A 14,742-nucleotide genomic window follows, 5' to 3' on the forward strand; every position below is an offset into this window, starting at 1 on the left:
CCTGTGTTTGAGGCTGATTTTGATATCGACATGGCTTTGGCGGGGGATGAAGCAGATTATGTGGTGGCATCAGAACCAGGATCAATAGCGGCATCAAGGAAAGGCAAGGAACCAATGGAAGGCACTAGTCATGCAGGTCGACAAACTCGTGCTTCCATTAGGTCCACTTCTATTGTCATTGGTGGCATTGATACTGAGGTTGCAGATCAGGCTGAGGCATCCTCAGACTCTGAACCAGATGATGTCTATGTAGCTCCTGATGATGATCTTGTGTCTACTACTAGTAGTGGTAATGAACTTGATGATTGATCATGTGTATACTGTAGACTTGTAGTAGGCCAATGGCCTCATAGCTTGCAGCAATGTTTTTGGACTTTATAGGCCATTTAGAGCCTCATTTGTTATGTATTTTGCTATTTTGTTGATGATATGTATTGCACTCGGTGCCATTTTGATGTATTCACCTTTACATGGTATATAAATGAGCAAACTTTGCATATTTTGTCTCTATTGGCTTGGAATCATGGTTTTACATCTTAAAAATAGTTTTGTTTCATTAAAAATTAATTATTTAATGTATTTTTTTAAAACCGGTTCGTTTAGACCAAACCAGTGCCGGTTAGACCGGTTCCGGTCGGTAAACCGGTTCATTAGGTGGACCGGTCCGGTCACCGGTTCCGGTTTTAAAAACATTGATGGCTAGAGCACATCCGATGCTTCCCCAAATCAACAGAAGCCTTGTCCAACCTGTCTTGATCCCTCAGTCTGTTCACTTCCATTTCAGCTCCTCTTCTAGACTCCCTTTGAGATTCGACTTCCCTCCTGAAAATCTCCCTCTAAGTCCTGATTTCCCTCCTGGAAATTCTTTGGCAAGTTGTCGAACCGCTCCTCTCCAGTCCTCCTTGCAACTGTAACTCGGATTTGGATTTCTTGGCTAGAAATCCGTCGAGGTAGCGATTCCCTTTACCTTGGTTTTGTCTCCTTAGGCACTGTTCTGTTCTGACAGAACCAACACCCCACTAACTTCTCAATCACAATCTGCCCACAGCTCCCCAAGCCCTGGCAACTGAAGAAACTGAGCCTTTCAGGCTCTGCACAATCCCGACAACGACAGAATCTGCTCCTCCTGGCCACAGCGTCGATCCTTCCTGGCTGAGAAAGATGACCGGGCATTGCGTAGGTCTGATCTACCCCTCTCTGCCTCTGCACTGGCCCTCCTCCTGACTCGAAATGATGATGCAGGCCCTCTGCGTCACTTCTTCTCTGCTGCTTCTGCTCTGGAACAATGCTGTCTCTCGGGACAGCTGCTACTGCTGCAAATTCTTCAGATTACTGTTGGTGCCTTCAGTCTTCCTGTGATCTGCAATCCTCTGGTACCATGTTGAAATTTCTAAGTCTAACACGTCAGAAATCCCTATTGCATTATATGGTTTATTTTCTCCTACTTGTTCTTTTCCTTAACAAGTTATTTATAAATATAAGTACCGAAATAAACACAAATGCAGCCTTAACACATATACAAATCAACAACTGAAATAACTAATACAAACACACAAGGGACACCGTTATTTTTGGACAATCGTCCCCGGAAAAACCCAATGCAGGGAAACCGGTGCAACAGATATGAGGGTTTTATTATTATGCAGTGTCTAAATACAACTAGGGTGCCAGAAATGGCTCACCCAACAGGTAATATCCTCGGCAGTAATACCTCTCCTCAGAGACAAATATTCCGGCTGATCAGTCACCGGATGAACGATCCCACAACAACTATGGTAGCTTCTTAGCTGGACAACGAAAGCTGCTCCAAGCTTCTCTACTGCTTTGTCTCACTCTGCAGGGACTGCGTCACCCTTCCCAGCTCACTAACGCTCAGTCTGCCCCAAGAAAATTCTCCCAGCGCTGCCTCTTGGCCCTGCGTCAGCTCTGCTAGCCTCTGTGCAACTACTGATGCCTCTGCGTCAGCCCCTTGGCTCTATGCGTCAGCCCTCAGACCCTCTGTGTCACCCACGCTGGCCTCCTCGACCTCTGCGTAGCTCCCAGTTGCCTCTGCGTTAGCCTTCCTAGGCTTTGCGCTATCTCTCTAGCACTATCTTTGCCTCTCTGCTATGTATTCTCGGACTCGTGCCGAATTACCTCTCATTGCAACAGATCACTAGCTCGATTCTCTCAGCAAAACCCCGCTCCAGAAAATCGAATTGACTGATCAATTTGGTGCGTCTCCAACTGACCCTCAAACCTCCTCTTATACTTTTCTTGTTGAGTCTCAACGACCGAGATTAAGTCCCTAATCAACGACTAAGATTAGATTTGGCTTGATCCATGTCATTTAGAACATTCTCACCCAATTTTATATGAATACCCATTAATATTTTAATTTTCCTAAGTTTAGACTTAGGAACCCCATTAAAAATATTAATTATTTTAATATCTCTCCAACCGGGTGGAATTTCCCCAAACGATTTCTGGGTCTTGGAGATCTTATGTGCCTCATCCTGTCCACCAATTTTCATGGCTAGAGCACATCTGATGCTACCACAAATCAACAATAGGTTAGTCAATCATTCCAGTAGCGGGTGTCCATCCAGTCATTTGGTTCCAATTCATAAGAAGCAAGAATATGTGACTCCACTAAGGCACTGGTCTCATAATAGAAAATCTAACTTAATCAATAATCTTGTTTAACTTCAACCAAGTGGCTAGGCCACTCATCCGTGTCTTCCAGGTAAGTTTATTTTCAACTTGCTTTCCTTCACTTCATTACATAAGGACTACCCCCATAGCTTGCTGTTGGGAGACAGCTGGAACGGAGTGGGCGGGGATCAGAGTGACAACCCCCGTCTTGAGCCTTGTTGCATTCCTTGTACAATCCGAACGACAACAGTGGGTAACAAGGACCAAATGGCTTTTACATCATGAGGACCAGGATTAGGAGGCCTTGATATCATCTCTCTCTCTCTCTGTGTCTCAAACCTTCTCAACCCTGCTATATCTAGTTCCAGACCCTCCCATTGTATGACTGCACTTACACCACTGTTCAATCTTTTGGTTATGCAAGTTGCTTTAGTTAGACACTTATTTTAGCTGCACTCGTCTGCTTTCTTTCTTTTTCTTTCAGGATTATATAGGAGTTGCTTTTGGACCTCCACATGGTATTTACATTGGATATATTTTTTTAGTTCCATTTACCTACTTCTGTGATCATTTTGTTTGACATTAATACAATTATCTTATCTACATCTACCTCTAGTGCAAAGTAGTGGCTTTCTTCTTACAGTGTTGTGCCTATCTTATTCCTTATTTTAAGGTCACCTTTTGGGTTTATCCATTGGTATTCTTTATCTGTTTTTTGTTTTTCCTTTTGTGCCTAGGAGTAGCCTTTGGCACTATCACATTGCCATTGTGACATGTTGATTTGTCTAGTTGCATTGATCTATTTTGGTCACTTCTGGACATTAATAAGATATCTTTCTTTATTTATACAGCAGTTGACTTGTAACTTTATCTTTCTTTATTTATACAGCAGTTGACTTGTAATTTTATCTTTCTTTATTTATACAGCAGTTGACTTGTAACTTTAGCCTCAGATGTCACCATATTACAGAGCTCTTTAATGTTATGTTGAGTTAACTTTGGAGCAATTGATGTATGTTACATTGATAGAAGATGATTCAGGCTGTGAATTGTACGATAATTCCATTCCTAAGTACGTTTAAGTTCATTTCAGAAATTTTCTTGAAATTTTACATCTCTCACTTCAAAAATAGAGGTGCATTAGTTGTACAATCTTTTAAATTAACTTCGAAGATGTCTATCGCAAATTAATCTATGTGTCTGGGCTATATTTTTTTTTTGTGTACCATCTAAGAATATGTAGGTATGTTATACTCTCGGATAAACTACTTATCTAGGACACACAAACTTGTGGGAAGGTTGGTTGATGTAATTTCTTCACTGCTTGTATCGTTTGCCACTTTTTAAGTAAAGTTTCCTTGTTATTTGTAGTTTTGTGAGCTTACGGCGGATCAAATACTGGCCATATCCTGGAACTAAGATATTTCATGATTTATTCTTACAGGATCCGACAAATGAATTGTATCGGAAGTCTTTAGAATTGACAGAAAAGGTATAATTGCCCCTGCCTTTCGTCCTTGTACATTTGAAGAATTTTAGATTTGATTGGCTATAGCTGATATGAGTCACAAAATTGGAGGGATGCTTTGACCGGATATCATGTTCTTCTTAGTCTTATATGCATGCTACTTGTAGACAAACTAGGCCATAAACTAAGTGACATATAATATGGTATGTTTTATATTTGAAGCATTGGTTCACATTAATATGCATTTGTATAAAAATCAAATATTTTCAATGGTGTTAGATTTAGATAGTTCATCTACGTACTAGATGTTTAATTAATTGCCATCATGTTAGCACAAATTTCTGCACTATAAAAATGATGAAATAACTTTGAAATTATGCAATTGAAATTAGTGTAACATTTAGGAAAGTCTGCTCAATGTGTCACCAATAGATCTCCCCTCTGTTTGGGCTAGTGCTTGCCAAGCTCAATGTTAATTTTAGGGCTGGATTGTTCTTTGCTTTAGATAATTGCATTTACAAATTTTTTCATCATTTGCATATTGCATTCACCCCATAACATCATAATATCATAAGCAATTATGTCGAAAGAAGAATAACATCAACAGTGTAGCAGAGCAGTGAGGGACAAGAGAAGAAAAACATACACAATAGAGACACCAGGTTTTAGGTCAGATACCGGGGAAAACCCCCGCAAGGGGCAAAACCCAATCAGATTCTTCTTCTATTAGATATTCACCAATTGTTCAGCTGAGATACAAAGTACAATAAGAATGAGATCCATTAATCACATTAGGCCACCCAGGGCCAACCCAAGTGAGTCCACAACATAGTTTGTGAATTGAATGAAACAAGTCCAAGAGTGCTGCTATCACATCACTGTCTCAAGTAGTCTTTTCCATCAAGAATCATCATAATTGTCAAATGTCATCTTTACTAGCTAGGTCAATGCCATCATGTATCATTAGAGCAAATTTCACTGTTATCATATATTTCAGTCTTTATAAGGTCACTGTCATCATGTATCATAAGAGCAAATATCATTGTAATCATTTATTTCACTGCCCTCATAAACTCACTGTCACAGTCATATATCTAAGTTACTGATATCGTTATTACACATCTAGGTCACTGCCATATAAGAGTCACTGTGACTGATTGTGATTCATCACTGTCAACAAGGTCAATGTCTTACGGTCAACAAGATTGCTGTCACATTGTCATATAGCACTGTTATATATGACACTGTTACTGTCGTACATTCTTAGGCCACTGTTGTGCTGAGGTTACTGCCTTCAAAGGTAACCATAAATAAAACAGCCAGCATATGACATGACCAAAAGGAATCGCATTCAGGGATCTTGTCCCTCATCACTATTAATACCATACAAGGATACAAATACAAATGCAAGTCACTGTAGCATATAATGCAAGCCTTAGAGATTGGTAAGTCACTAAAAGGATACGAGTCACATAAGGAATACGAGTCACAACAAATGCTATGCAATACCACGGAGTATAACGTATGCCACTTGGATGCCAGAGTGTTTGCCACTGAATGCGATGTCATTGAGATAGAATAAATGTGATGTCAACGCGTCTCTATAAAAAGCAATGCCACAGTGTATTATGATGCGACGAGCCAGAATTAATGCAATGTCAACGGAAGCATGAATACAAAGTATATAAGCGAGCATTGTAGGATGCGATCCACAAAACTGAAAGCGATCAATAATATCGAACCATAATAGTAAACCACTGAAAAATGTGAGAACCATGTTATCAAGCCATAATATCGAAACATTGTAAAATGTGCGAACCATAAAAATATCTGTTAGGATATTCTGACACATAGGAAATAGTTAATTATAACTTGGTCTAGTGTATAGTTAGGTAAAATGTGTTTCTTTACTATCTACATTTTGTAACTTACAATCCGATGATCAGGATAAATTCTAGACATGAAGTGATCTGACGGTTCATTCTCTCCTCGGTATTACGGACACTTGATTTGTGGCTTAACACCCGATTGGTCCATGATCTCTATTTAAAGAGCATGGAGGGTCATTTGTAAGGTGACCATTCATGAGAGATGCTTATGTAAATTTTCTTTCTTTTACATTAATAAATTGCTTGAAGTGGCCATGTTGGCTCAGGCCGTGGACTGTTTCCCTCTTTGAGGGTTTTAACTACGTCAAGAATACTTGGTGCACTGATCTGTTTGTGAGCGGTGTCCTTTAGTGTTCTATCTAAGAAACTTACCCTGTAAATTCCTACATGGTATCAGAGCTATTCGAGGGCCGCATACGTTGGTGATCTAAATCTAATGCTAGTACAACTGCATCCGACTGTCGTTTCCTAGAGTTAGTTTTTGATCGCTTTCGGGATGAGAGGACTGCTCTATTGTGTTAGGAGCATCTGTTCCAGTGAGGAACCCCTTTCGTTTCACGCGAAAAGGTTTCCAGTAGCTCTAGCTACGCCATTTTTAAGATCTGAAGGTATACAGTCTTTATTTGCAGTTACAGTTATTTATCTCTCTGTTTATTTCAGTTTATAGTCCTCTATAATTTTTTTTATTACCAGATCTGTACCTTTCATTTTTTCCTATGCTCTTTGCCCTCCGACTCTGTGTGATCTGGGCAAACCAGAAATAGAAATAAAGGATTTTTCTCATGCGTATGCTCTTTTTGCCGCGCCTTAGTGTGATCTCGGAAAATCAGAAATATTGAGGAAAATATTTAGTTTCCGGCCAAATCTAACTTTAAGCCATAAGGCTTGGATTTTTTTTGCATGTTCGTTTTGGGTTGTGTGGTTTTTTTGTTTGTTTTGTAGGCAAAAAAAGGTTTTTCAAGTAAGCACACATTCCAAAACTTACGTGAGCAAAAGAAAAAAAAACCCCTTTCTCCTTTCCAAAAATTACTAACCTTTTAAACTAGCTCACTTGGTCCAAAGTTACTTTATGAGAATAGAGGTCTTGGGTTCAAGTCTTTCTTTTTATTGAGTTACTTTTTCAAAAAGCACATGTAACTTATGTTTTAAAGTTACTTTATGTAAAAGTGTTCTCACCCATTATAAAAAGTGAGTCACTTATAATTCCAAAGTCACTTTATCTTTTATTTAAGTTACAATTTAGTGGGTAGTTCATAAAGTACCATTGTAAAAGTGACTTTCACTTATTTATAAAAGTGGGTCACATAAAGTAATCTTTTTTTAAAAGTGAGCTAATTAGATTAAGTTTGGAAGGGGGGAGGGGAGATTTTTTTTTTAAATATAGCATTATCATTCACTTTCCAACATTCACGTAGTTCGTTTTGATTTGGGGTAGCATCGGATGTGCTCCAGCCACGAAATTTGGTGGAGAGGTTGGGGCACATGAGGTCCCCAATACCCAGAAGGGGTTTAGGCAGACTCTAAACAGATCAGGAGATATTAAAATAATTAATATTTTTAATGGAGTCTCTAAGTCTAAACTTGGGGAAAATAAAATATTAATGTGTATTAATATGAATCTGTGTTAGAGTGGTTCAAAAGACATGGATCAAGTATGATCTAATCTTAGCCGTTGATTAGGGACTTAATCTCGACCGTTGATATGTCAACGAGAAAAGTATAAGAGGAGGTTTGAGGATCACTTGGAGAATACACTAGAGTGATCAATCATTCTATTCTCTAGAGTAGGGTTTGCTAAGAGAGGTAGAATCAATGATCGAGAGAGCAGTTGAGGGGCATTGAGTACAAAGAAACAGAGAAAGCAGAGTTTGTGATGGGAGAGCAGCGCAACAGCCAAGGAGAGTGATGCAGAGCCAGCAAGGGCTCATGCGGGGCCACGCAGAGGTAGGCAAGTGCTGCGCAGAGCACCAGAGGGGCCAGCGTAGCTGACGCAGAGGCTCCCAGAGCTGACGCAGGGCCTCTTGGGGCTGACGTAGGGACAACATGAGACAGAGAGGGGTAGACGCAATCCAGATTGGGAAGATGCTGGGGTTGCATAATAGTTTTGTGCTGAGGAACTGCCGGAAGGATTTTCCGGGGTTTCAGCCAGGAGATTTCTCTCAAACTGTGAGGTATAGTTTCTAAGGAAATTCTCTGCTGGATAAGCTAGTTTCGGCACCCAGATTGTACTCTAATATTGCTTAATAAGAAAACCCTCAGATAACTGCACCAGTTTTCTTGCATTGGGTTTTTCCGGGGACATTGGTCCAAAAATAATGGTGTCATGTGGTGTGTTTGTTATTGTTTCTTTTAGTTGCTGATCTGTAATATGTTGAGCATGCACTAGTGTTTATTTTTAGTATTTACTTTGTAAATAACTTGTTAAAGAAAAATAACAAGTAGGGAGGAATAAATCAGAAAAAGTGCATGAAGGGTTTCTAACTAAGTAAATTTAGAAACTTCAACAGTTTGTCAACATCTTCAACAACTTTTCTTCAACAAGCTATAACTTCTTCATCTCGAAGTTGTTTTCAAAGCCGTTTTTTTGAATTGGCCTAATATTTCGAGATCTTTCCATTGGAACACTTAGTTTCAACATCTTCAGCTTCAGTTTATTTTAAAATGGAAAGTCCATGCCTAGTTATTCTTGACAACACCAACTACTTCCAATGGTTATCCTACATTGTGGATTTACTTAGAAGTAAAGGTCTTCATACAATAGCTTCAGGCCAAGAACCTAAAGATGAAGATAAGGTAGCCAAATGGAAAAATAAGCAAGATCAAGCGTGTGGGTTGATAGAAATGTCTATTTCTCCAGACCTTACATTCCATATCGTAGAACTTGATACCTCTGATGAAGCAATGAAACAACTCAATAAAGTTTTTGGAATTAAAAATGAAATTAGAGCCCATCAACTCGAAAATGAGTTGCTTACATTGGACTCCAATAATTTCTCTTCCATTGAAGATTTTTTGTCCAAGTTCAAGACCCTTAGACTTCTCTTGGAAGGTGTTAATGTTAAGAAAGGAGATGGTAGCCTTATTTATTCCATTCTTATTAAGTTAGGACCAACCTACTCTATGTTTGTTTCCACCTTCCATTCTACTAGAGAAGCCTTTATTTCTCAAGGACAAGCCTACAAGTCCCCCTCTTTTGATGCCTTTTTTCATTCTTTATTAAGAGAACAAGAAAAACTCTTACCTCTTGGTCTTCTTAATATAAGAAACTCTTTTAAGAAAGCCTTAGCAGCCCATCAACAACCAAATTCAAAGAATCCAAAGAAGCAACATCTTAAAAAGAATGGTCCTAAGCAATTTCAGTCTCAAAATAAAAAAATCAATCCAACAAAATGATAAGGCAAATAAAAACAAAGGGAGGAAGACTAATAAACATTGCAACTTTTGTAAACGTGATGGCCACGTAGAATTCAAATGCTTTAAGAAGATGGAAGCCTTGGAAGTAGCAATGAAGAAGCATAACATCCATTTGGAGCACTCTTCAACTTCAACTTCATCTTTAGGAATAACACTTTTTGCATGTGGTTTTCAAGCATCTCGGTCTGGTTATGCACTAAATGTATCTTCTTTTTCTCATTCTCATGAGTGGGTCACTGATTCTGGAGCTTCTTATTACATGGCCAAAAACAAAGCCATGTTTTCTTCTTTAAATGATTGTAACACCAAAAATATGTATGTTGGTGATGATAGATCTCTTAGTGTTGTAGGAACTGGAACTATTCATCTAGACAATGGTCAATTTAATGATGTTTTATGTGTTCCTCTGCAACCTTCTATCTGTATATCAGATAACTCATTCAGGGGAAGGTAAAATCGTTGAATTTTCACCTCATGATGTTGTAATTAAGGACCTAAGAGATTATAGACAGATTTTAGCTACTGGCATTGTTGATGATTCTACAAGGTTATATAAGCTTAACAACTTTGGGTCATCAACTCTTCCCTCGGTATTTGTTGCTCATAATGATGAAGTGAACAAACTTTGGCATGAGCGATTTGGTCACTTAAACTATTGCTCCCTTCAAAATCTATGTAAAGAAAATATGGTGACAGGTCTTCCTATGGTATCTTGCAGAGATGGTGTTTGTTCCGGATGTGTACTCGGAAAACATCATCGAGATAGTCTTGAAAAACGTGCCTCTTGGAACGCCTCAACCCCTTTACAGCTTGTACATAGTGATTTATGTGGTCCACTTCTAGTTGTTTTATTCTCTGGCTACAAGTATTTCTTAATTTTCATTGATGATTTCTCCAGATGCACTTGGGTATACTTCTTAAAACTCAAGAGTGAAGTCTTTAACATGTTCTTGGCCTTTAAGGCCATTGTTGAGAAACAATCTGGAGATCAAATTCTTAAGCTAAGATCTGATAATGGTGGAGAATATGTTAACAATAAATTCATCAACTTTTGCACTGAGCATGGAATTCAATTGCAACATATTGTTCCATATACTCCACAGCAAAATGGTGTAGTTGAAAGGAAGAATCACACCTTAAAAGAAATGACTAATTGTATGCTTCAATCTAAAGGACTTAGTCTTAAAGTTTGGGTAGAAGCAATTAACTGTGCAAATTACATAGTAAATTGTACTCCTACTAAGGTTTTAAAGAATATCACTCTAGAAGAAGCATGAAGCTCAATTAAACCAGATGTAAGTCACTTTCATGTTTTTGGAAGTGAAGCAGGGGCCCATATTCCAAATGAGAAACATAAAGCCTTAGAACCTAAGAGTGAAAAATATATTTTTGTTGGATATTTTGAAGATGTCAAAGGATATAAACCTCTTCAACCTAAATCTAAAAATGTTATCATTAGAAGAGATGTAAAGTTCGCTGGAAATAGGTCGGCCTACAAGTCTAGTTCGACGGATGTGCCACCTCTCTCTATCCCTTCTACTTCTGAAATCATTTCTTTTCAGATGATGACAGTAAGGATGACAATCCTCCCCCACGTTCTCGGGATCCTCCTTCAGCTCCTCAGCTTCCAAAATGGGTCTGTGATACTCGCGATGCAGCAGGTGCTCTTGCAGGGGATCCTACAAATCATCGTCGTACACGTTCTCAGTTCGATAGAGTCTCTTCTTTACTGGCTCAAGCTTCAGCGAATTATGATCCTGACACCTTTGCAGAAGCTTTAGGCCATCCAGATTGGGATGCAACTATGAATGAAGAATATCGTTCACTATTGGCAAATGATACATGGGACCTTGTTCCTCTTCTAAAGGGACGAAAACTTGTTAGATGCAAATGGGTTTATAGAACCAAGTTTGGACCAAATGGAAAAGTTGATAAATATAAAGCTCGTCTTGTTGCTATGGGTTTTTCACAAGTTGAAGGCATTGACTATACTGAAACCTTCTCTGCTGTTGCCAAAATGAACTCTATCCGCCTTCTTCTTTCCCTTGCTGCCTCTTTCAAATGGGAAGTCCATCAGATGGATGTTAAATTCGCCTTCTTGCATGGGGACTTGCATGAAGAAATCTATATGGAACAACCTCTTGGCTTTATACAAACAGACTCCAACCTTTTATGTCGGCTTAAGAAATCCCTGTATGGTCTCAAGCAAGCCCCTCGGGTTTGGTAGGCCAAAATGGATAGCTTTCTTTTAAATACTGGCTTTTCTAGGTGTCATTTTGACAATACTGTGTACACCAAGAAAGTGGGTAAGTCTCTTATCATTCTTGTTCTTTATGTAGATGATCTTATCCTTACGGGTAGTGATCCCAACCTTATAAACCATGTGAAGTCTAGCCGTAAAAAGCAATTTGAAATGACAGACTTAGGACACTTGCATTATTTTCTTGGTCTTCAAGTCTTGCCATCCAAAGAAGGTATTTCCCTTTCCCAGTCCAAGTATGCCTGTGATCTTCTACGCCATTTTCACATGGAAGACTGCAAGCCAATCCCTTCTCCCTTTCAGTCTGGAGCCAAACTTTCAGTCACTTGTACTTCCCCTGAAGTTGATGCTACCTTATACCATTAGCTTGTTGGAAAACTTTAGTATCCGACCCATACCCATCTTGACCTTTCCTTTGTTGTTGGCTTCATTGCTCGGTTTATTCAAGACCCACATGAAAGTCATTGGAAAACAGCTAAAAGAATACTTCGTTATGTTCGAGGTACAGTTCAGTTTGGGATTCATTATAGTGCAGAAGCAACTCCTTTATTGGTTGGTTTCATTGATTCCTATTGGGCTGGTGACCCTAATGATTGGAAGTCTACTGCAGGTTATGTCTTCACTCTTGGTTTTGGACCTATTACATGGGCTTGCAAGAAACAAAGTGCCATTTCTCTTTCTTCAGCAGAAGCAGAGTATCGTGGTGCCGTAGAAGCTAGTAAGGAAGCCCTGTGGCTTCGTCAGATCCTGTCAGAGTTTGGTTTTCAACAGCAGCATCCGACTACACTTCGGTGTGATAATCAAAGTGCCATTCAACTATGCAAAGATCTAGTCCAACATCAGCGCAACAAACGCATTGAACTACACATGCACTTCATCAAAAAGCTCATTCATGACCATGTTCTTGAAGTGCAATATTGTTCAATCAATGATCAAGTTGCAAACATCTTTACAAAGGCTCTCACAGAGGCGAAGTTACTAAACTTCGATTTATGGTTGGAGTTCAGGAAGTTGTCACTAATGGGGGATAGGCTCTAATGCCTCCTTCCTTCTCCTATTGTGTCATCTTTGTATATTCTTCAATCCTATCCCAAGTTGTTCTTAAGGGGGAATGTTAGGATATTCCTACACATAGGAAATAGTTAAGTATAACTTGGTCTAGTGTATAGTTAGGTAAAGTGTGTTTCTTTAGTATGTATTTTTTGCAACTTATAATTTGATGGTCACGATATGTTCTAGACATGAAGTGATCTGACGGTTCATTCTCTCCTCGATATTACCGACACTTGATCCATGGCTTAACACCCGATTGGTCCATGATCTCTATTTAAAGAGCATGGAGGGTCATTTGTAAGGTCATTGTTCATGAGAGAAGCATATGTAAATTTTCTTTCTTTTACATTAATAAATTGCTTGAAGTGGCTGTGTTGGCTCAGGTTGTGGATTGTTTCCCTCTTTGAGGGTTTTAACCACGTCAAGAATACTGGTGTACTGATCTATGATTTGTTTTTGAGCAGTGTCCTTTCGTGTTCTATCTAAGGAACTTACCCTGTAAATTCCTACAATATCGAACCATAGAATGTAATGCGTGTCATAGGAAAGCGAGTCACAAGAATATATTTCTTATGCCACAGATAAATGTGAGCCTTAGAGCATGCCACAAAGTGAGCCATAGAAAGAAAGAACTAGAGAATATTGAACTGCAGTAAGATTTGCGGGCTACTGTATGCGAACTACATAATCACTGCCTCATAGCACCGAACTCATGTGCCCAATGGAAGGTGATCAAACACCTATTTATAGTTGTTCGTGAATATGAAGGGGCACATCCCTTAGAGCAGGCCGACTTGAGGCCGACATGAAATCTTTGTCGGGAGATAATTGAACTTAAATTACTCATAATAATATTTTTTTTGGCCACATTGAATAATAATCCTTTTGTCCAAATTGAATTGTTCATTTGACCAAATTTGAATCCTACTTGGGGTATATTGGTTTTCCTTTGGGGCAGTAGGGTTTCCCAAGGGAAATTCATCCCGAAGCTGCCCGATTTTCAACACTCAGGTGGGTGTTCATTACTGTTCACCCACTGCATTTACTCCTGAAATCTGCATGCAAAAATCATGTAACAACATGCAATAGGTCCTTTGCATGCGATTAAGCAGCCAAAATGGTTTATGATAATAATTTTAACTTTGTGTGGTGGAAATTTCCCCTTTAGAATTAAAATGACGAGAAGAAAAGGAGAGGAAAGTGCTCATACATCATAAATCTTATCAAGATACAAAGCTGAAAAGACATCTAATACAATGCACAAAAAAGCCACAAAGTACCAATAAACTTCAAGATCCAGAAAGAAGCATAGTTAAATTTTATTTTGCATTAGCGAAAAGGTCGATTGAACCATACAGATAGTATACAATTGGTCCAGTGATGATCCTTGCACAAAGTATAGAAGGTAGAATAGAAGAGAAGAGATCAACAAAGAATGTTGCTGCTGCTGCAGAAGATCATATGAGGTTGAATTACCCAGACAAGACTCCCTAAACCAATGTGCACTGGTGTGAGAAGAGAAGTGAACTGTGCATGTGCTTGGCCTCAATCAGAGACATAAACCAAGTGGAGTTACTCTCTGTTAATCAATGAATCACTGATGTGGAATTGTTGTGCACCTTGGTCTACTTGAGATGCACATTAGTGAATTGAGGATGAAATGGAGGGAGGATAGCCATGCCCTCTAGTCTTAATGGAGTCATTCCCATACACTTTAGTTAACTGATAAGGAACTAGAATGAGGTGGCCATGTGCATGGGTAAGTGCGGATGATTTTGTTGAAATTCTAGTGATGCAATGACTAGAATAGTTTTTCACAATTGATAACTACTTCTATTGATGCAAATTGTTCCTTCTTTATACTTTAGTCAACAAGTAGCTATACATGAAAAACTTCAACCAATAATTCTTCAACAAGAGCAGTAAATAGAGATCACAGTAGACAATGAACAATAGACAAGAGACACCAAGATTAGGTTCATAGCCAAGGCAAAACCCATAAGGGGAAAACCCAAAATTCTTTC

At 38.9% G+C, this 14,742-nt stretch overlaps 1 protein-coding gene across 1 annotated transcript in view; it reads left to right on the plus strand.

Annotated features, from left to right (window-relative positions):
* LOC149185283 (mitochondrial import receptor subunit TOM20-like) overlaps positions 1-14,742 on the plus strand; it is a 226,962-nt gene that overhangs the window by 68,445 nt on the left and 143,775 nt on the right. Inside the window, exon 3 of the mRNA XM_089417875.1 lies at positions 4,079-4,126. Within this exon, the coding sequence (XP_089274001.1) occupies positions 4,079-4,126 (48 nt within the window). The remainder of the gene's footprint in view (positions 1-4,078; positions 4,127-14,742) is intronic.

The sequence above is a fragment of the Pinus tabuliformis genome, chromosome 3_2 (assembly GCF_031772625.1).
Source record: "Pinus tabuliformis cultivar Carrire ecotype Pingquan chromosome 3_2, CPIR1, whole genome shotgun sequence".
NCBI classification, from domain to species: Eukaryota; Viridiplantae; Streptophyta; class Pinopsida; order Pinales; family Pinaceae; genus Pinus; species Pinus tabuliformis.